General features: G+C 62.2%; 1 protein-coding gene across 1 annotated transcript; it reads left to right on the plus strand.

Annotated features, from left to right (window-relative positions):
* The first annotated feature begins 388 nt into the window (after nt 1-388).
* On the plus strand, nt 389-20,959 carry CNNM1 (cyclin and CBS domain divalent metal cation transport mediator 1). Its single transcript, XM_059730351.1, has 13 exons — nt 389-1,802; nt 14,683-14,826; nt 15,323-15,463; nt 15,679-15,848; nt 16,479-16,578; nt 16,694-16,741; nt 17,657-17,719; nt 18,125-18,288; nt 18,614-18,794; nt 19,162-19,257; nt 19,384-19,500; nt 19,870-19,981; nt 20,363-20,959. The coding sequence occupies exons 1-12, from the start codon at nt 389-391 to the stop codon at nt 19,947-19,949; spliced, it is 2,718 nt and encodes a 905-aa protein (XP_059586334.1). The 3' UTR covers nt 19,950-19,981; nt 20,363-20,959.
* Nucleotides 20,960-21,277: the final 318 nt, after the last annotated feature.

Below are 21,277 nucleotides of genomic sequence, written 5' to 3' on the forward strand. Positions count from 1 at the left end.
CCGGCCGACCCGCAGGCCTGCGCCCCAACGCTGTGGGTCAGAAGCAGAAGTCTCTTGCTCTCACCCACCCTCCCCAGGAGCTCCTGCTGTTGCCTCTGGTCTAATTGGGGGGGTGCCCGCTCTGACAAGGCTCCATCAAAGCCCCAAGGGAGGCGCTGAGGCGGCTCTGGCCAACTCTGGCTTCAATGAAAGCAGAGGAAGGAGGCAAGCCCTGTCCCCGCATCCGTGCAGCTGCGGGCAGGAGCAGCGAGCCGGCAGGCGCGGAGGTGAGGGCGCCCGGGCGCGGCTCTCACCTGCTGCAGCCGCCCGCCCCGCGCGCCTCCCCCCGCACACGTGGGGCGGGCGGGCCTGCGTGCCGCAGTGTCACGCGGCGGGAGGGCGGTGCGGGATGGCGGGCTGGGGCCGGGGCCGCGGCGCGGTGCTGCTGCTGCTGCTGTCGCCGCCGGCCGGCGCCGCCTGGCTGCTGGGGCTGCGGCCCGAGGACACGGCGCCGGGCCGCGTGTCGCTGCGGGGCGGCGCGGTGCAGGCGGCCGAGGGCTCGCGCTTCGTGCTGCGCCTCTACTTCCAGCCGCGCAACGCCAGCCTGGAGCCGGAGCCGCGCCTCGTCTTCGTGGAGGAGCCGGCGGCGCCCACGGGCGCGGCGCGCTGCGGCCCGCACGGCGCCCGCGCCCGCGCCTCCGACGTGGAGGTGCTGGGCCCGCTGCGGCCCGGCGGCGCGGCCGGCTCGGCGCTGGCCGACGTGCGCGTGCGGGAGCCGCGCAAGGGCAAGGCGGCGGGGCCGGCCGGGCGCCTCTTCTCGCTGTGCGCCTGGGACGGGCGCGCCTGGCGGCACCACGGCGCCGGCGGGTTCCTGCTGCGCGTGCGGGCGCGGGGCGCGGCGCGGGGCTGGCGGGTGCCGCTGCCGGCGGGCGGCTGGCTGGTGGCGCTGGTGGCGCTGGCGCTGCTGGCGCTGTCGGCGCTCTTCGGCGGGCTGCGCCTGGCGCTGCTGGCGCTCGACCCGCTGGAGCTGCGCGTGCTGCGCAACAGCGGCTCGGCGGCGGAGCGCGAGCAGGCGCGGCGCGTGCAGGCGGTGCGCGGCCGCGGCGGCACGGACCTGCTGTGCACGCTGCTGCTGGGCCAGGCGGGCGCCAACGCGGCGCTGGCGGGCTGGCTGTGCGCCGCGCTGCCGGGGGACGCGGGGGGCGCGGGGGGCGCCGGCGTGCCCTGGCTGCCCGTGCTGCTCTGCACCGCCGCCGTGGTGCTGGGCGGCGAGGTGCTGCCCTACTCCGTGTGCTCGCGCCACGGGCTGGCGGTGGCGGCCCGCACGCTCTGCCTCACGCGCCTGCTGCTGGCGGCGGCCGCGCCGCTCTGCTACCCGCTGGGCCGGCTGCTGGACTGGGCGCTGCGCCGCGAGCTCAGCACCTGCTCCACGCGCGAGCGCCTGCTCGAGACGCTGCGCGCCGCCGGGCCGCACGACCTGGTGGGCGAGGAGCTGGCCATGGTGCAGGGCGCGCTGGAGCTGCGCACCAAGGTGGTGCAGGACGTGCTCACGCCGCTGGCCGACTGCTTCATGCTGCGGGCCGACGCCGTGCTGGACTTCGCCACCGTGTCCGAGATCCTGCGCTCGGGCTACACGCGCATCCCCGTCTACGAGGGCGAGCGGCGCGACAACATCGTGGACCTGCTCTTCGTCAAGGACCTGGCCTTCGTGGACCCCGACGACTGCACGCCGCTGCGCACCATCACCCGCTTCTACCACCGCCCGCTGCACTGCGTCTTCAGCGACACCCGCCTGGACACGCTGCTCGAGGAGTTCAAGAAGGGTGAGTCGGGCGCGGGCCCTGGGGAACGGCAGGTGGAGCGGGTGGCCCCAGCAAGGCCCCCCGCTCGTAGTCCCCGGGGGAGCGTGAGGGCTGCGCGTGCATCGTTAACGCCGTCCCCTTGAGCCCCGGGGCAGGGTGGACACTGCATGGCCTTGGGAAGGAGCCGGGGCAGTGGTCTGCAGGGGGCAGGCCCAGCCCTCACCCTGCCTGCATCGCTGTCTCGCTCGGTGGCCTTGGCCCAGTCCCTTGCTCCTGGCTCCCCGGAGCGGAGGCAGCCTCAGCAGTCTGTGCCTGGGGTGGACGCCAGGGCAGCTCACGTGGGGTTGGGACCCGTTTCCCCTCGGGTCGCTTAGGGCCTTTTTGGGGCTGCACTACAGGAGTGTCACGTCCAGGAGCAGGCACGTACCAGGACCGGCCACTGGGCCCCTCTCAAAAATCCAGTTACAGGGGTCCCCAAGCACAGGACGGGGCTTGTGGTGCCAGCTGCTGGGGCCTCGGCCCGCAGGCAGCTCGGTCCTGCTGCCCTTGCTTCCTGGGCAGGTGGGAGCAGGCCGGGGGCTGGCAGCAGTTCAGCTCAGCGTGGCCCAGGGTGCACGTGTGCCGTGCTGTTCCTGCGGAGGTGAGCGAGCAGGGCAGCCAGGGGTGAAGAGTGTGCAAAGCTGCAAAGAATTAGTGTGCAAGTGACTCAGAGAGAGGCTTGGGGAGAGCTGGGCCTTCTGCTGCTGCCGTGGCCTTCTCTGTGCTGGCAGGAGCTGCCTGCTGATTTAGAGGCTGGGCTGCAGCAGAGCTGCTGGGAGAACTGTGCTCCTAAACCCTTGTTCCTCCAAGCCTGGAGCTGTCACCACCGGCTGCACCTCATCCCCCCCCCAAATGGTGCTTGATGCTGTCAGGGAGCTTTTTTCTTCAGAAACGACTACAGCAGCAACACGCTGCATTACGTAACCGTAAGAGATGGGAACCAGCAGCCTCCCTCCGTGCCCCCGTCTTCCCTGCAGTCACGTGAGAAGCTGGTTGGGTCCCTGCTCCCCGCACCCGTTCCCTGCCAGTGCGCAGGGGGAGACGGCTTGCACTCACGCACCGATCTCAACAATGCGCCTGCAGCAATTTGGCATCTTGGCCCCAGACTCTGCAAACCCGAGTCTTGTGCTATGTGGATGCTGCTTGTGCAAAGCATCCAAACCCTCCCTCCTCTGCAGAGCATCCAAACCCTCCCCCTGGCTCAGGGTCCGGTCTCCTGCCGGCAAACCTTAGCCAGATCTAGCTTAAAGCCTGTTTGGGTTTTTGACCCTGCTATTCTCAAGAGCATCAGCAGTGCCAGACTGGGTCAGACCAGTGGTCCATCTAGCCCCGTATCCCATCTGACAGCAGCAAAAATGGTTGCCACATAGGGGAGCAGACCCAGATTAGATCTACAGTGATCTATCCCCCAGTTCAGCACCCTCCCTGGCATCAGTCATCGTTGGCTTAGAGATGCCAGAGGAAACAGCTCCGAGGGTCCGGTTCAATAGCCATTAACAGATCGATCCTCCCCAAGTTTATCCAGGCCTTGCTGAACCTGGCCGTGCTCTCTGGCTCCACCGCTCCTGGGGCAATGAATGTCACGAGTTAATGACGCGTTGCATAAAAAAGTACTTTCTCTTGTTAGTTTTAAGCCTGTCACCTACTCATTGCAGCAGATGCCGCCTTGTTCTAGCACTGTGGGACTCGGTGAATGACAGGTTGCTGTTCACTCGTTCGCACCCTTCATGATTTTACAGACCTCTACTCCTTTCCAAACTGAAGAGCCCCAGCCTCTCCTGGTACAGCGGCTGCTCCAGGCCCCTGCTCCTTTTGGCTGCCCTTTCCATTTCCAACATCACCACTCTAATGGTTAGACACTTTCTTCTGGTTTCCAGCCCATTTATATTCATTTGCTCTTGGGCTAACACTGTCCTTCAGCTTAAATCATTCTTCTCCCTCCCGGCTGGTTACCCCTCCCTGTATTTGTAGGCAGCAGATTGAAACCATAGGGTTACAACTTACAATAGCCGGGGAAATCCTGGCTTGCTTTTCCCCTTCCCTTCCTTCGTAAGACAGGCCAGAGGAAAGGACAGCCTAGCTAGTCGCACTTCTCAGCGCCTGCTTGGGTTTGAATGAGTTGTTTTGGGAAGACGGGTGTACGCAGCTTCCTGCTTAAATCAGTGCCTTGGGAAATGGCGTTACGGCCTTCCCCTTCTCTCCTGGGAGTTCTTGCCCAACTCGGAGAGCTGCCTTTGCCTCTTCCAGACCACGTCATGCTGGCGGGTCAGTCATCCTGCGACCCTCTAGTCTCTCCTCTCAGTTGCATCTCATCCAGGGGCTCCTAGCTCAGAGCAAACGTTCGTACCAGGCCCCAAGGGCTCAATGTTGCATTTGTACAATTAGGTTTCTACCCACTTCTTTTACTCCAGGCCTCAAGATCGTGCCTTTCTTCCTGCGCAAGACACTGCTCCTCCTCCATATTGTCTCAATGTTGGGAGGCATCATCGTCGGCAGTTTTCATTAGCACATTCCAGCTTCTTGTTCCCGAGTCTCACAATATTAAAGTGAGCCCCTAGACTGGTCCTTAAGGGGTGTCACTACTAACTTTCACCTCGTGTGCCTAGTTGAAGGGTAAGCAGTCTCCCTTTTAACCAGGGCCTTGCCTGCTGCAGCTCCTCCTCGTCCATGTAAAATTAATAAGCTTCCTGCATGCAGCGCATCAAGCATGACTCAAGTCCAGGCAGCAAGTCTGCTGCATTTCCTTTGTCTAGAAAATCAGTTTCTTTATGGAAGAACTACACCTGGCTCATTTGGCACGGCCCGTTTGGCAGGCGCCTGTTGTCCTTTAGCCACTTTAAATTCACCTCCACGTCTTTACGATTTTGCCCTCCAAAGCCTATTCTAAAACCTGCACATGCTACTGAGGGCAGATGAACAGGTCTGTAACTGCCTGGACCACTTCCACACTTCTGGACATGCACACCACACTCGCTTTTCTCCATCCGCTGGACACCACCCCTTCGCCAGGAGACTTATCCACCCCCCTTGCTGCCAGCCCTGCTGTCCTATGTGCCCGTTTCCTCAAGAGTGGGGACAGGGACAGAGCCTGACCCATCCCTGCTCTCTGCACTACGGGGCACAGGGCTGTGCTGCCGTAGCAAGGCTCCTCAGAAAGGAGGGTGGCCCCCCTGCTCCCCCGTCCCCCCGATGCACTAGGGGTGAGGGGCAGCGACTGCCCGGTTCCTATGGCTGGGGCTATTCCTGCTTTGGCGAACACTCCCAGGGTAGGGGAGGCAGTTCTGGTGCCCCCTCTAAGTTGGTACCCGGGGCTGATGCCCTGCTTGCCCCCCGCCTCCCCCCACTAGGTTCCTGCTCATTTTACTTACATGGCCAGGAAAAAGAAAAGTTATGTCTTTATTTTATTATCCTTTGCAAGGTCCACTTCATCCTGACACTCAGCAATTCTCCTTTGGTCTCCAAGACAAAGCACTCTTAGTGTCAGTCTTCCTCCTCCCTCCCGACAGCCTTTCAGAGGCTGTCATTCACCCAGGTAGCTGGGGACCCTCTCTACAAGTCCCCCCATCCCCTCCTCCACGAGAAGCGGCTGAGGTAGAGACTAGCTGATCACAGGCGACTGAGCTGCCAGCATGATGTGCTGAGGAGGCAAAGGCAGTTCTCAGGGGCATGGGCAGGGGGTCCCAGTAGAGCCATAATGCCGTTCCCCAAGGCACCGATTTAAGCAGGGAGCCGTGTACAGCCACCTTGCCAAAAGAATGGCTTCCAACCCAAACAGGTGCAGAGAAGTGCGACGAAGTTGAGCCCCCCGCCCTGGGATTTGGCTTCTAGATTATCTAGATTTTTAAAAAAGAATAACACTGAAGACATTTCGGCCCTCCTCCACATTCAGCTCCTTGAGCTCTTCAGTTCAGCTGACGTGACTAATCGCTTCCTTTCATTTCTTAATCTCTGCCCTTGGTTACAAGCTTGCTTTCCTTCCTCCTTCCTTTTGGCAGACATTGAGTCACCTCTTGCTCGCTCAGTCCAGGGACGCTGCACTGAATCCTTGCTGTTCGCCATAAGCAAGTCTAAAACAGCCCTGAATCACAGAGTGATTGTATTTGTGCAGGGAAAAAAACCCCAGTGCACACAACTCATCAGCTATCACGTTCAGGACCAGATGGGCTGCACCATCGTTACTAGCATTTGCTCTCCAGTTGGCATTTGGAAAGTGTCCTCCACACTGACAACTGTCAGCAACACCTGGCATCAAAGATCTAGTCATACCCAGGTCCAACCGTATTGCGGGACCACCTCTAGCCAGCCTTCCTCAGAGTGACTTTGGATCAAACAGATGCTTCTGCGTAGTCTCGTGAATGCACAGGGTCGCCCCGCCATCTGTACTTATTTCTATTTTTCTTGACCTGCATATAAAATGTCCATCAGCAACCATGTTAGATACTTCCGTAATACCTGGTTTCACATCCTACTGCCGAACTTCGGGCCAACATGGCTAACGACTTCTCTCTGCATGAGAAGTTAAAAGCTCTTCCATGCGGTTGCTCAGGCACCTCACATTTATATGCAGAGTTGGTTCCTTAATGACTAGTGCTGGCTGGATTGCATCACAGTCTTTCCACAGAAATAATTATTTCCAGTATCAGTGCTTTCTCTTTGCTGTCCATCCTCTGACAGGCCTCTAAGATTCCCATTTACCTGATCTCTCTCTTCCTAGACACTAAAGCCAGGCATGGTGAATACAAGCTCCCTTTATTTAGGTATGCTCCCGCGTGCCTTGTGGCCGCTTAGCTCCACGCGGAAATCGTTCAGACACATTGGTGCACGCATGAATAAATCTAATAGCTGTGTAAACAGAGCAGCCCCCTTTCCCCAGTAGGGCCGGGTGCTGTATGTCGAGGCAAGCAGACTGATCCTTCCACGGACCGGTGGGAAGGGGCATTTTTGGAGGCTGTAGCGTCAGACACTCCAGCTATATAAAAACATCAGTACACACTTCAGTCGCATTTAAGGAGTTCACAGTCTAGAGACTTTACCCAAACCAGGCATAAACAGGAGCTCCTGGCTGGTGCACACAGCCCCACGCTGGCAGCAGGAAAGGACCTCATTTCTCAACCCACCTTTTCCTCCCGCCCGCTCCCCAAGCAGCTCCTCTCCCTGGCAAAGGGCATCGGGGAGACCAGCAGGGGCCGAGACCGCGGGTCCAGGGTAACCACGCGCCGAGTAGTAAGTGGGAGGACAGGACACGCAGCTGAACGGCAGGCGGCAAGCAGCGACGAGATGGGCACACGGTCAAAACCATCTGCTGTGGGTGGGAGAGAGGCTGGATCAGAGCCAGGCGCAGCAGAACGCCTGGCCCTGGAAAATGAGCTCGGCTCCAAAATGGAGCGAAACCCACGGGGGAGAAACCCAATTCATCAGCCCCGCAGGCACACCAGATTAAGCTGTAGCAGGGCAGGGAAGGAGGATGTGCAGCCTTATGCATGCACGAATACAGAGAACGAAGGAGAACAGCTGACCCTGTGCACCCCCTGACAGGTAGGAAGAGCACACACTAGCAGGATAATCCGGATAGGAAGCAAAGCCTACGAACCCCTGGGCAGAGGCCGCCAGCGCCCAGTTTACACGCAGGTAAAAGGAAGAGCATAAGAGAAGCAAGCCCTAGACTGGCGCGCACATGGAAAAGCGAATGCACCCTGCAGGGAGGGTGACCGCAACATGACCAGCAAAACAGAACCAAGGAGCGGGGCCGGCTCCCGCAGGGCAAACTGCATTCGCCCAGGACCTTTTGGACCTGAAATGAGGGAGATGTGCACACTCCTTTCCACCTCCACATTGCCAACAACCCTGTTACCATGCCGAGGCTCCAGCCGGTTTTCCCTTCCCGTACCAGAGGTCCCTTGCTGCCGAACATCCAACCTGCACCCTACTGCAAGCTCTGAATGGCCACTTCTTTCCAACTCCCCCCTTCCCCACTCCATGCCTGTGGGGGCTATTCTGTTTTATCACCACTGAACTCGCAAGCTTAGTTTGCCAGGGCCCCAGTGCTCTTCATACAGCCATTGTGCCTCTCCATGCACAGCTCCCCCAAACCAGGCAGCTAAAACCTGAGCACTGGGGAAGCCACCTCACCCCCGCATCCACAGCCCTCCACAGAGCGTGGGAGGTGAGCTCCCCTTGGACTCCGTGTCTGGCATTTATCCCCTTTTAAAAACGTACTCAAATTGGAGCTCACCAAGAGCAACTTCCCATGTCCAGCCAGAGGGAACCTGTGTCTGAATCTGTGGCCTCGCTTCCCGAGGTGTTAAGGCATCCTCTCGTGGAAGGGGATGCAGCTGGCAGTTGTGCCTGTGCAGGCTGCTACTGCCCCTCCTCGTTGCCCGAGTGCTTTCCATCCTTCACGTGTCCCAGCCTGGAGAGCATCCTGGCTTGAGCGCCAGGCCTTAGCCCCACTGGAGGTTGAACCAGTGACCTCCAGAGGGAAAAGCATTGGCCCTAGGGCCAGGCTACGGAGCGGAGGGCATCCCGCATCCACAGCTTCCCTGAGCCAGGCAAGGTGGGGGAACAGGCAAAGCAGGTGACAGGCGGCCGAGACGTGAAGCCTGCACCCAGAGGTCGTGCACCCGCACATCTAGACACGTCTTGTCCCGGGAGACCATGATCCCACAGCTCCTCTTCTTGAGCCACCCCCCTCTCGCTGCCAGTCCCCCATCGCTGGTCAACCTGCAGCAGGCACCTGATCATCGAGGCCAATGCAGTCCCTCGCCAGCAAATACAGTTCCACTGACATAAAAGGTGACTTACACCTGACAGGGAATAGCCTATAGAGGTATAAAGCATCTCTATACCAGTGTAGTGGAGTCCAGGCTTGGGGGATTGTAGCTCTTCCAACGCGAGAGTCGGCACTACTGGCCACCAGTAGATACAGGTGCTAAACACGGTGCAGCTCAGGCCTCACCTTGCCTGAACTGCCAGGGACTGCTGCTCCCCCGTACACCAGCCCTAGAGGACCTGGCACAGCTCCCCGCGTGCTTGTGAGCAGCAGGATCCCAGTGATCGGGAATCCCCAGTTCTACTCCCAGGTCTGGGAGGGAAGTCGTGGCTTCAAAGATCAGAGTGGCTTGACCGGTTTGGGTTCTCCTGACACTGCGTCAGCGGAAAAAGATCAGCATGCGTCACGTTAGACACTGCTTTCAGGCCTGTGACCACCTCGCGTCAGGGCTCAGGACTGCTCTGATCTTCGGTGGTGGCAGAGGGGTTTAAACTCCCATTAGAGGCAAGGTTTGAGTGCCTGGTTCCTGCCCTCTGGGCACAAGGGTAGAGGGATGTCCGTCTCTCCAGGCAAGCAGCTGCCTTCACATCACAGCAACTGGTCAAAGTAAAAGCCAGGCGCGGTCAGCTGGGTGCAGGGTTTCCATCACAGCAAGGCAAACACTGCCCTTGTGTGACGGATTTGAGCAGAAGCAGTAGAGGAGCGGAGGAGGGCAGGCCCAGAGCCTTAGATTTCTTGCAGAAGGAATTCAGCGACAGCCCGCAGGGAAAAGCTGCCAGGTGCGGCCGTTGTTGGACTCCTTTTCTCTGCATCAATTCAGTTTTCATCGACCTGTGGTGGAAAGCTAGAACTGTGCTTGGTTTACATCCTGTGTTTGGCTGTTTAGTGAGATTTTTGCAAATGAGAGGTTTAAAGCAGAACTGTAACAGGAGGTACCACCGCAATCTGGTGGCACGAGGACACGAGCGCTGGGACATCAGACTTCAGAAAAAGGAGCAAGAAGAAAACAGTCAAGAAGAAAATATATTCCTATGTATCCTGGAGGCTACTGGAGTAGGCGGAGGCCCTGCGCAGAGCAGGTACCGGGCACAGCAGGGCACCAGAGGTTAAATCAGGCAAAGAGGAGATTCTCCTGCAGGAAGGGGAGATCCAGCCCAGCTGAAAGAAACAGGGGAAATGGCACAGAGCAGGAGGAGTGTGGAAGGGCCCTACCTTACAGGCTTTATGTAATTATATTTAGTTTTGTTTGGTCTTGAATTGCTGGTGTGTGCAATTCGTACTTGTGTCTTTAGTTCTGTAAGCCTTAGCACAGTTTCAGACTTGAGAGAGAAGTTGCTTTTCTAATAAGAAGTTTTACACTTAAAAATGCTCAGCTGTGTTGAAAGAGGCAACCCCCGAGACCGATTAACGCCCTTACTGGGGAAACACCTGAGCCACAGCACACAAGCAGATAGGGCGCACTGCATCACCCGCGCTAGTTAGAGCAGAGCAGGCTTCTCCGTCGGGGCTGGAAGCACAGGACCAGCTGCAGGAGGCACTGGCCATTCCAGCTTCAGGAGCACAAGTTTGCATTTAGGAACCCAACTTGAGGCTTTTGCACTTGAGGAGGGTGGCCTTGACGTGCACACAGGTGTCTGTGCCAGCTCCTGTCGTATTGGAGGAGCTAGCGTCTGTCCTGACAGACTGCGCCATTAGGAAAAACAGAGCAAACTTTCCCACCGCAGCCCCGTTACAGCAGACTCGCGTGGGGGCGACTTCAAGCTCACAGGCAGCCCTGCTGAAGTCAGCGGGGCTGGTCATAGGACTAACGTCGAGCAACTATGTGCTTGCAGGTCAAGGGTTTTGCTTTCAGTAGCTTCCCCCCTTCTTCCCCTTCCCCTGTACTAGCTTTGTAAAACTCAAGCCACCTCCCCAAGGAACAGAAAGAGCACTCGGGAGTGGGTTCATTACAGATATCAAGCAGTGTTTGCAATAGCACAAGCATGCACATTGGTCTTTCTGATTTAAGCCTCACCCTGGTTTAAATCAGCAACAAGTCCCTCTGCCTTAACATGCCAAAACAGAGTTGTAGATTCATAGACACAAAAGCACAGCTCCTCCCCAAAGGGAAGGAGAGGGATCTCCCATGCCATATCATACACCACTTCATGCACCGCGGCCTTCAGAGCGCCCAAACAGACCCCCTCCTGCACCTCACCTGCCTGAAAACCTCCCGAAGGAGCCCAAACCGGAGCCCCAGCTCTGCTCCGTCCTCTCCTCTCCTCTCCCAGGCCTTCTCAAGGTTGCCACAGCAGCTGCTCCACGAAGCTGTACTATGAGCAAAGCCATAAGAAGGGAAAATGTATGGACTCCCAGGGTCTCAGCAGCGGCAGGAAAGAGGAGGGGCCGAGCCGCCAGGTGCAAAAATGACCACTTCGGACTTTCCATTCTCTGCCAAATTTAAAGAGGCAGTCCCCCCCAAAAAAGCAAAAGCAAGCAAGCAAACTCCTTGCAAGGTGAGCCCAGCCCTGGGAGGAGGACGTTGAGGGTCAATTGGTGTCAGGAGCAGGATTGTGCACGTGCCAATGGGAAGTTCAAAACACATCAGCACTGCTGCCGGAGGGGGTTGCAGTGGACGTGCCCCCCCAAGTACCCAGCTGCCTGGGACCTTCCCGCTGGAGGGGACCCTGGCACGCGGGGGCACGCGGCCCGGACGCCTGCTTGCTAGATCATGGGCAGGGATCGATGCGTTGTGCACAGGTCTGGAGCAGCCATTAGTTGGGGTGGTTTCACAGCCCCGCTGCGGCGGGGGGCACCTGCTGCGTTTCTGCCGTGGGCGTTCGGGTGGAAAGCCGATAGCTTCCTGCAGCCGGGGCTCGGAGCCCTGCGACAAGCGGTTATTTTCTGTTAGGAGAGCAGGCTTCCCTGCCAGCTCCCGAGCCGCCCCGGCCGCAGCAGTGCCGAGTGATCTTGGTCCAGGGAAACGTTCCCGCGGTGTTCTCAACTGATGTGGTTTGCTGCTGTTTGAATGTGGACTCGGAAATCCCATTCCTCTGCGGCATCTCTGGAATCATTTACGGTGTAAAAGCAGGGCTCGGGCCCAAAAGTAGTAAGTGCCTCCTCTATTGGCCTTTGGCTGCTTTTGAGTAGCACCTCCTATCCTTGTGAGGACCCGGTGGGCTGGGGTTGCATGTAAATGCCATTAACAACCCGCTCTTGGCCACAAGCAGTAAGGGCTCCCTGCTCGCCAAGGCCGCGGCAGAGACCAGATGGCCCCAGCTTTCAGGCGTGGGTTTTGGCAAACACCAGGCGTGCGAGAGTGAGACTTTGAGTTTTAATCCTGATGAAATGTGGCTGCTGCAGGGCTGTAGCCAGCTCTGCCGCGCTTTCCTGAGGCTGGCGCTGCGGGCTATTGCTCGCTAAGCAGACGGGATGCCTGGCTGCGCACTGACAGCGTGGAGCAGGTCTGACCCATGAGACGTCCCTGGTTTGGAGATGGCCTGAGACCCGTTATGCAGGAAGAGCAGTTTGTGTTTGACTGAGTCTTAAATGGCCCAGAGAGCAGCAGGGCCGCACGCAGGGATGCGACGGCCTCTTCGCTGAGCGGGAGAAGCAGCAAGGCCGCCGGCTGAGACTGCCACCGATGCTTGAATGAGGCGGGGACGGCGGGAAGTTCTCCATCCTCTTCCAGGAGAAACTCTGACAAGGTCAAGGTGTGAGATGTCCTCTCAGCCTCGCAGCAAGGACGGGGTCAAGACTGCAAGTTCCCAAGGAAGATCCGGTTTTAATGGCAGCACAGTCCTGTCCCCAACATGCTCGGTGCTGTCCAAGTCCCCGAGGAACTGGTCTGAATGGCCACAACGGGCGAGAAGCCGGGGCAGGGGCATCGTGGGCCAGAAGCTGACTCGCAGGCCGTCTCCCCACACATTTGTGTGTAAGACTGCCCCTGGCTCCCCTCACCATGGGCACATCTAGGGCTTCCAAAGGGGGCGCAGACCGTGTGGTGCATCGTCCCATACAGCACAACACAGATGCGTCTCCAGTTAAACTGGAAGCTTTACTGGCATGCCAGTGGTTTAGGGCTGTTTGTTCAGTTTAGGATGGAAGCAGAAACCCAGAGAATGTCATTGCGATGAGATAAAAACACTCTGCAGGGCTGTGAAAGAGGAGCTCTGTGACCAGGAGCAGCCAACAGGCAGCAGAACAAAGGCCGGCTGGATCGGTGGCGCATCAAGACCCTTAAAAAATGAGAAAGTCGTTAACACCTCTGGAGTGAGGAGTTTCGAAGGAATTAGATAGATGGCAATGGGCCAAGAAGTCAAGTGACTCCCTCAGCGCTGCCTGGCTCGAAAGGCTGCTGCCACGGCCAGGCAATCGGGTTTAAACTTCAAACACGCAGAGGGCGTGAGGAGCCGTCCAAGCCAGACAGAAACCCTCAAGATCTGGAAATCGCCCCCGCCTGGGGCAGCTCCCGATGGGCGCACCGAGTACGCAACAAGGAGGAAAGAGGCTGGGAGCCCCTGCATGGATTTTGGCAAGGAAGAAGCCAAAGGCATGAAAGCAGATTTCTGGAGGAACTTCAGATGCAGGAAGCCTGCGAAAACGCAGAGCCTGGGTCACGGGGGGCAGCTCAGGAAGGCGAAACTCTGCCTGATTGCTTTGCCTGAGTCGGCATTTCAGAGCGGGGGGGTCCCATCCTCACCTCCTCGGCTGCCAGGAGGAGGTGCGCTCAGAGGCAGAGGTGTCAGGAGACGCAGTGCAGGGACGAGCCGGTAATTTAAAAAGCAGCAAATCCCTGAGCCCGGTGGGTCCGTGCAGGAGTCCTGCCGGGGCTGCAAGATGAAGTGGCTGAGCTTGCAAAAACATGCATCTGCCGTTAAAATCAGGCCCTGCGCCAGCGGGCGGGAGGGAAGCACATGGTTTGCCTCTGGTGAGAGAGGGCTCTGGGGCTGTCCACGGAAAGGCGGCCAGCCGGGAGAGCGAGCAGTAGATGTGGACGGTTCGGCCTGGGCCAGGCCCAGGCCCCGCGGGGAGGGAGCGCTCTTGCGGGCCCGCTGGGATTCTCCGGTCTGATCCGGGCAGCGGAGCCAGAACCAATTCATTTGCTGGTTCTCGACCTTCAAAACGCTGTCGGCAAACTCCTGCCCCGGCAGCAAGAAAAGCCACGAAGCTGCTGTGGGGCGAGCGGCGAAATGCCATCCCGCCCCGAGCGCTGGCTAAGGGACCCGGCACGAGGAGCAGGGCCGAGTGGTCCCAACTCATCGTGCCCACAGGGTAATGGCAGGGGTCTCGCAGGCCACCGCCGCCCGCTTTTCCACCACAGCCCGTGTCGTGTTGTTAGCAGGTGGGGGACCGGGCCCCACGCGTAAGCAGGCTGCTGCTTCCCCACGTGTTATCCTGTGTGGCCCAGGGATGCCCTTCCCGTGGGCTAGCAGGACACGGGTGCTTGCACCTGCCACGGCCGAGACCACGAAGGCTTCTCAGCTGGAGCCACAGTGCTTTCCCCGGGCACCACGCAGCCTCCCCGCCGCACCTGCCCTGCTGCATGGGCCCACACCAGTTGGCATGCCCAGGGGTCCCAGCTGGCCAGGCCAGGCTGCCTACAGGTCCCTGGAGAGCCCCCCACGCCCAGGGGCTGTGAAGGCGGTGCTGCAGACCAGGGTGGGGGCACAGCCTCGGTCCCCGCGCACAGCGCTGCAGCGGCGCCTGCCCGACGAGAGACCCTCTGCCAACCCACGCCTCTTCCTCCTGCACCCTGGGGAAGGGGCACAGCCCCTGTGGTCCCAGCCGTCCTGTAGCAGGTCTGGGGTCAGGCAAGCAGCAGGCAGACCCCACGGCTGGTGCCTGGGGGCTCTGCCCCCTCCGGTTGTCCTGCCATCGGTGCAGCGGCCGTGAGAGCAGGCTGGGCGGGAGCCCCGTGCTGGCTGTGGAGCTGGGCTGCTTGATGGGCATTTCCCAGCACAGGGACCCCGGGGGGGGGGGGGAAGGCATTTTGCTCCCTGGCCCCAGGTATCCTTATGCGGGTGGCATGGGCCAAGGCGGCACCAGGACGAACCCAAAGACCTGTCCCACCTGGCGGGGGCATCTCATATCTGCTGCGTTCCCTCCCGACAGGTAAATCGCACCTGGCCATTGTGCAGCGGGTGAACAACGAGGGCGAGGGGGACCCGTTCTACGAGGTGATGGGCATCGTCACGCTGGAGGACGTCATCGAGGAGATCATCAAGTCCGAGATCCTGGATGAGACAGACTTGTACAGTCAGTGTCGCGGTTGTGAGCGCAGACAGACGGACGGGCCAAGGCAGGGAGAGGTGTGGCCTGAGCCGCTGGGAGGGGGGTGCCCTTGTCCCGTCCCTGCTCCCCGGGGTGTCTCGTGCGGCACGGAGCATGCGCTCCATGGAAGAAGGAGGTGCCGAGACCCCCTGGGTCCCAGTGTCTCCCAGGGCCCTTGTGTCTCCCGTAAAGCATGGCCCTGCAACGAAGGAGCCATGGGCTGCAGTTGTGCAGACAGACGCTGCCCGTGCTGAGAGCACGAACCCGCAGGGCTGGGGACACCGGGGCTCCCTTAAACCCAGATTGCGTGAAGTGCCGGGAAACCGGCTGGCAGGGACCGTCGCAGGGTGGCGGCAGGTGGTCAGGCCCAGGACAGGTCTCCCCACCCCAGACTTCCCAGAAGACTCCCACGAGGTAGGGACAGCAGCCACATGGGGCCACGTCCCGCCCAGCCCGACCCCACCGCCCCGTGTTCCCGCAGCCGACAACCGGCGGAAGGAGCGGGTGCCGTACCACGGGAGGAAGCCCCACGACTTCTCCATCTTCCGGCTCTCGGACAGCGAGATGAAGGTGAAGATCTCCCCGCAGCTTCTGCTGGCCACGCACCAGTTCATGGCAACAGGTACTGGTGTGCCAGCCCCGACGCCGGTCGGACACGGGGTTTGTCTGGGCTGGTTTGGACTGTGCCCCTGCAGCTCCCTGCCCGCCCCAGGGCTCTAAGGTTTCTAGGACCCCACTCCCTTACCCCACAACGGCCACCACAGCGGAGCCACGGCCCTATTCCAGCTGGGCACACGTGCTGCCCACCCCAGGAGCCCCGTGCTCTCCTCCCCACAGAAATCGAGCCCTTCAAGACGCCCTATCTCTCGGAGAAGATCCTGCTGCGGCTTCTGAAGCACCCCAACGTCATCCAGGAGCTGAAGTTTGACCAGAAGAACCGGCGAGCTGCAGAGCACTGCCTGTACCAGTGTCACCGGCCTGTCGACTACTTCATCCTCATCCTGCAGGTGCATCGGGTGCCCTTCCTCGGGGATCCAGCCCAGGGGGGTCGGGTTCCTTGGGAAAGGGCAGTGCATCCCCGTGGGCAGGACATGGAGCCGGCCCCTCCTGTGCTCTGCTGCAGTCTCCATGTGCGTCCCCAGAGCTGTCGTTCCGTGCCTCAGTTTCCGGTCTGTGAAATGGGCCCAGTTCCCACACAGCCGCCAGGGCGTCAGAGTCAGAGTCTGTGCAGCGCAAGGAGAAAATGGGTGTTAACTGCGTGCAGATCCGAGGGGGCAGTGGCACCCACTGGTCGTAGCTGGAGCCCACCCCCACCACATGCACATGCACATGCATGCATGGGGTTGCTGATTCTGGGCCCACCGCTGCTTGCGTCCCACTCCCGACCCGCAGCCCCCCAACCACCAAGCCCTGGCCTTGCCCTGCCAATGCCCCCCACTCCTACCCCGCAGCCCCTGCGTCAGCCCAGCCCTGAGCTCCCTCTCCCAGGCCCCTCAGCACCGCCCCGCACGCGGGACTCGTGACGAGTGGGATCAAGGTGCTGCACAGCTACCCTCGGCCTCAGGACCCCTGGCCAGGGGTGGGGGGCTGGGAACAGGGCCAGGGGCTGCTGGTCCGAGCCCATCTCCCCCGCATAGGGCAAGGTGGAGGTGGAGATCGGCAAGGAGGGGCTGCGGTTTGAGAACGGCGCCTTCACTTACTACGGGGTCCCGGCCATCACGACTGCCCTGTCTTCAGGTACGGGCGGCACCAGCCAGGCCCCGTTCTGGGGGCACGGGGGCAGCATGACCCCAGGCGCAGGGGCTGCCGTCCCAGCTGGGAGACTCACGCTCCTTCCCGCCTCTGCTTGCAGACAGCGACGTGCGCAAGGGAAGCAGCCTGGGCGGATCCGCCTTCCTGCGTAAGGACCCGGGGCTGCCTTGGACTGGATGCATGCGGAGAGGAGGGGGCTGGGGTCCTGCCTGCTGATGGGGGCTCCTCTCCCTGCCCCAGCCTCACCCTTGCCCTGGGCAGAGGAACAGAGCCGTGACCGGGGCAGCCAGCAGCACCAGCCCTGGGCTTTGCCCTCAGCCTCTGCCATCCTGTGCTGGGACAGCCAGACCCCAGGCTGGGGCTGCCCGTGCTCCCCGCACGCAGTCGTGCCAGCCCCGGGAGCTTGCTGCTCGAAGTAGCCACATCCCCCCGGCACAGATGCACCATGAGCAGAGAGGTCATTAGCTGAGTTAGCCTGAGGTCAGGGTAGAGATGCACCTTGTAGACTAACTGAATAAGCTACCAGTGCACATACAATCCATAACCCTGGAGAATCAGAGCGATTCCTGCCTGGTGTGAGCCTGGGGCTGAAAGCAAAGCAGCGTCATTAGTGCAGCAATGGGGACGCCGAGCTGATACGGGCCGGTTTGGCCCTGGTGCTTTGCACTGCAGCAGCGCAAGCCTGAAGCCAGTGAGGGGCAGCCTCGGCCGCAGCTCGGTGCCCGCGGCAGGGAGCAAGCGTCTGCAGGGCATGAGCAGGGCTCCTGGTGCTGGGGTCCCCAGGGCCACAGGATGGGCATCCCAGCCACAAGCAGGCAGCTCCCATGCCAGGCCCGTGTCCCCAGGCCTTGCACAGCCCCTCCGTGTTTCTTTGGTGCAAGAGAGCAAGTGCACGCGCCTGTCTGTCCCTGGCAGCACACGCCCCGGGGCGCAGGTGCTGCCTCTCAGGGCTGCCGTGCCAGCCCCAGGCTGTTCCCTGCCGAGCCAGATGCTGGTGGTGCTGCTGGGGCCTGCGGGTCTCACGCCCGCCCGACCTGGCGCTCCCCTCCCGCTCTCTCCACAGTGCCCATCTCCGTGTCTCGCAACTTCGCCTTCAGCAGAGGAGAGTCGCTGGCTGGGTCCCCAGGTGACTGCGTGGCCAGGGCCGGGCGGGGGCCGGTGGGGGCTGCAGGGAGGCTCCAGGTGCCTTCCTGCAGGGAGCAGGCATGACCCGTCGTGGGCTCCTTCGCACCAAGCGTGGGGAAGTGAAGCCAAGTCGCAGCCCTGCTGCTCGTGGTACCCTTGTCCCTGCCCCAGCCTGGCCTCAACAGTGACCCTGCCTCCACGGCCAAGCACAGCCTCGGCTCCCTCTTCCCCCCGAGCACAGGGTCCAGGCCCTGCTGCCCCTGGGTAGTGGGACGGGGCAAAGGCCCTGGGGCTGCTCAGACCCACGGTGACGTCCGCAGGCATCGCCCGGTGCTGGGGCGAGCAAGGGCCCCGCCGTGGTGCAGGCAGTGACTCGGGGCTCTCACTCCCTCTCCCCGCACCCCAGTGAACCGGTCGCCGTCGCGCTGCAGCGGGCTGAACCGGGCCGAGTCCCCGAGCCGGGAGCGCACAGAGGCCGGGGGCAGCCCCACGCCGCTGCACAGCAGCAGCAACAACATCTACACCCCGGACTACTCCGTCCGCATCCTCTGCGACGTCCAGGTCGTTAAGGTACCCGCCTTTCCAGCCCTGGCCCGGCCACGCCACGGTCACCACCTGCGCCCAGCGCAGCCTGCACCCGTCGCTCCAGCGCTGGGCGAGGGGCCGGAGTGGGCTGGGGCACGGACATTGCTGGGGGCCCCTGCAGAGCTAGATCGGCGTGAGACGTCCTGGGGTTGTGTTGTGGCTGCGTTGAGACAAAGGCCCCCGGGGCTCAGCTCCAGGCAGACCCGGGGGGCGGTTAGGTCACGTCCCGGTGCCCCCAGGGCATGGGGGGAGGCAAAGGGGGGTCTCTGGGCCCTGTGCTGCCAAGCGACGCGCCTGCGCCCGCTGCCAGGTCACGCGGCAGCAGTACCAGAACGCGCTGGCGGCCAGCCGCATGGACAGCTCCCCCCAGACCCCCGACGTGGAGGCCTTCAACGACGGGGACTCCACCAAGACCCCGACGGTCCGTGGGACCCCGCAGACCCCCCAGGACAACAGCGCCACCCTCCTGCCGGAGCAGGGCAGCCTCACGGGTAAGTCGATCCTAGAGCGGGAAGGGACCCCCGGGGGTCACATGCAGGACCAGCCCCATCTACACCAGCCCAAACCCCATGTCCGACCTTGGAGCCACACAAGGCAGTTGCCCCGACTCAGCCCACACCGAACACCTGCGCTCGGCCCCAGCCGGGGGACAACCACTGGCACCGCGACCCGGTGGCAGACCCAGCACGGCCCCAACGGGACACGCTCGCACTCAGACCACGGAGCCGTCACAGGCCCGCGCTGTGGCCCCTGCACGTGGGAGCCTGTCCACAGGCCCCTGCTCACGCTTGCTCGGCCCCTGCTCCCCTCTTGCCCCTGGCCCTGCCAAGCCCCCCTCCCATGGGCATCTCCCTGCAGGCGTCCCACCCGACAGGCCCTGGAGCCCCAGCGACCCTGCGTCCCCGCGGCCGGCTGTGGTGCCCTTCATCCGGGAGGAGCTGGCGAACGAGCAGAGTGAGTCCGTGGGGCGGGAGCCAGACCAGGGGCTGGGGCAGAGAGGTGCACGACCCCCGGGGAGGTCTCCAGGGAAGGAGGCCGATGGGTGGTAGGGCCCCACGGCTCTTACCTGCGCCCTTGCAGACAGCGAGTGCTGCAGCGTCCCCATGGAGCCGCAGAGCCCCAGCCAGGACGCAGTGGCCAGCGCGTCCCCGAGCAGCTGCGAGGACACCCTGGGCAAGCGGCTGCTGAGGACACTGAGTGAGTGGGTGGGTGGGTGGGTGCAAGGAGCCGGGTGGCATGGACCCGGTCGTGGTGGGCAGAGATAGCCCCAGGGCTGTGGGAACCAGTGCCCATCCCCAAGGCTGGGGATCCCGGCCGGAGAGATGGGGCCAGGGGTGCACAGAGAAGGGGAGGGAACGGGGTCCAACCACAACCTCTACCGCCCCATCCTGATCCACCCTCCCCAAAGCAGGGACCCCCCACCTTGTTGTGGGGCCTGGAGGGGCAGGGGCTGCCCAAGGCCCCAGGGTGGAGGGGGGTCCTGCAGTAGCCCCCGCAGGGAGGAGGGTGGGAGGAGGCTGCCCTGGGGTGCTGGGGGGCACCGACTGGTCCGGGCGCTGCCCACAGGCGGGCGGAGGCGGAGGCCGTCCGCGGAGGGCGAGAAGACGCCGGAGGAGAGCTCCACCCTGACGCCCCTGATCACCTGAGCGAGCAGCAGCCGGGCGCACGCAGCCCAGAGGTGAGCTGCCCCCGCCACGGCCCACGGCCCAGCCTGCACCAACCCTGGGGGACGCTCCACGGGTGCGTCCGGGCTGCCCCAGAGGCCCCGGCCTGACGGTTAGAGGAAAGAGGGGCGCCAGCACCTGTGTGGGGAAAGAGGTTAGCAGGAATCCAGAAGGAGACCCCGAGCTGTGAAACGAAGGGACCCCTCAGCCCTGCCCAGCAGCTGGCTGCAAAGGGGGTGCAGCCGCCCCCCGGCTGGAGTGGGGACAGGAGGGGCAGGACCAGGACCGTCCAGGGCAGCGCAAAGGCAGACACCGAGTCCACGGCGCTCAGCCCCTGCAGGGGGGCACAGTGGGGGTGGGGGCTGCCCAGACTCATTGCTGCTGCCCTTGCACAGGCCTGCAGCATGAAAGCCGCCCGGCGCTGTGCCCGAGGCAGTGTGTCCGCACCCAGCTGCTGCCCGCTGCTCCCAGCCTGCCCCGTGCGCAGGGCCCCACGAAAACAGACTGCCCCCCCGGCAGGGGCAGACGTGGCAGCCCCGGGCCCGCTGCTCCCCAGCGCTCTGCCTCCAGGGACAGCGGGAGTGCCTCTGGCTGGGGGGTCCCGGCAGGCTGGAGCAGGGGGGCTGCCCCGAGCTGCCCTTAGCATCCTTGCCCTGTGCCAGGCACCATGCAGACTGGCAGCGGGCCATGCCCCCCCGCCCGCTCTCGTCCCCGCAGTGCTCAGGGCCCTGGCACCCATGGTCACACGTACCCCCATGCCAGCATGCGCACGCCCAGCGAGACACCCCGACCTCCCCGAGCGGTGCCCGGGGGCAGCTTGCAGCCGCGTTCGCCCTGCAGGGAAGGGGCTCAGCACGGCGCTCCCCCTTCCCCTGCGGTGCCAGCCTGTCTCTGTGCCAGGCCGGGCCGGTACTGCAAGAACTTTTAAGTGGTTTCTGTGGAGACTGATTGCAATGGAGATACTTTACATTAAAAGTGATGCCCTCCCTGGAGGCTCTGCCTGCTGCTCTCGGCGGATGGGGATGGGCCTGGGGCACGTGTTTCCTCCAGCCCCGCTCAGCCCAGGTCAGCACCGTCATCTTGAACCGCTGCGCCAGGCGGGCGGTTTTGTTTCCTGCCTCTGCCTCAGGCCTGCTGCCAGGCCCCCCGCACCCAGGCTGCGGCACAGCTGGTGCTCCCCGCCTGCTAAGCTGTGTCCCCAGCAGGGAGCCATCAGGCCCCGGGTGACACCCGTCCTTCCCTCACCGACGGCGCTGCCCTGCTAACGCGGCAGGGGCCACAGGCTGGTTCCTCCCCATGCCCAGCCCCTC

This window comes from Alligator mississippiensis, chromosome 6 (genome assembly GCF_030867095.1).
Source record: "Alligator mississippiensis isolate rAllMis1 chromosome 6, rAllMis1, whole genome shotgun sequence".
NCBI lineage: Eukaryota > Metazoa > Chordata > Crocodylia > Alligatoridae > Alligator > Alligator mississippiensis.

Coding starts and splice junctions, on each gene's coding strand:
- CNNM1 (XM_059730351.1), top strand. CDS start 389: ATGGCGGGCTGGGGCCGGGGCCGCGGCGCGGTGCTGCTGCTGCTGCTG. Junction 15,464..15,678: donor GCACCAGTTCATGGCAACAG/GTACTGGTGTGC, acceptor TCCTCCCCACAG/AAATCGAGCCCTTCAAGACG. Junction 19,258..19,383: donor GGAGCTGGCGAACGAGCAGA/GTGAGTCCGTGG, acceptor GCGCCCTTGCAG/ACAGCGAGTGCTGCAGCGTC.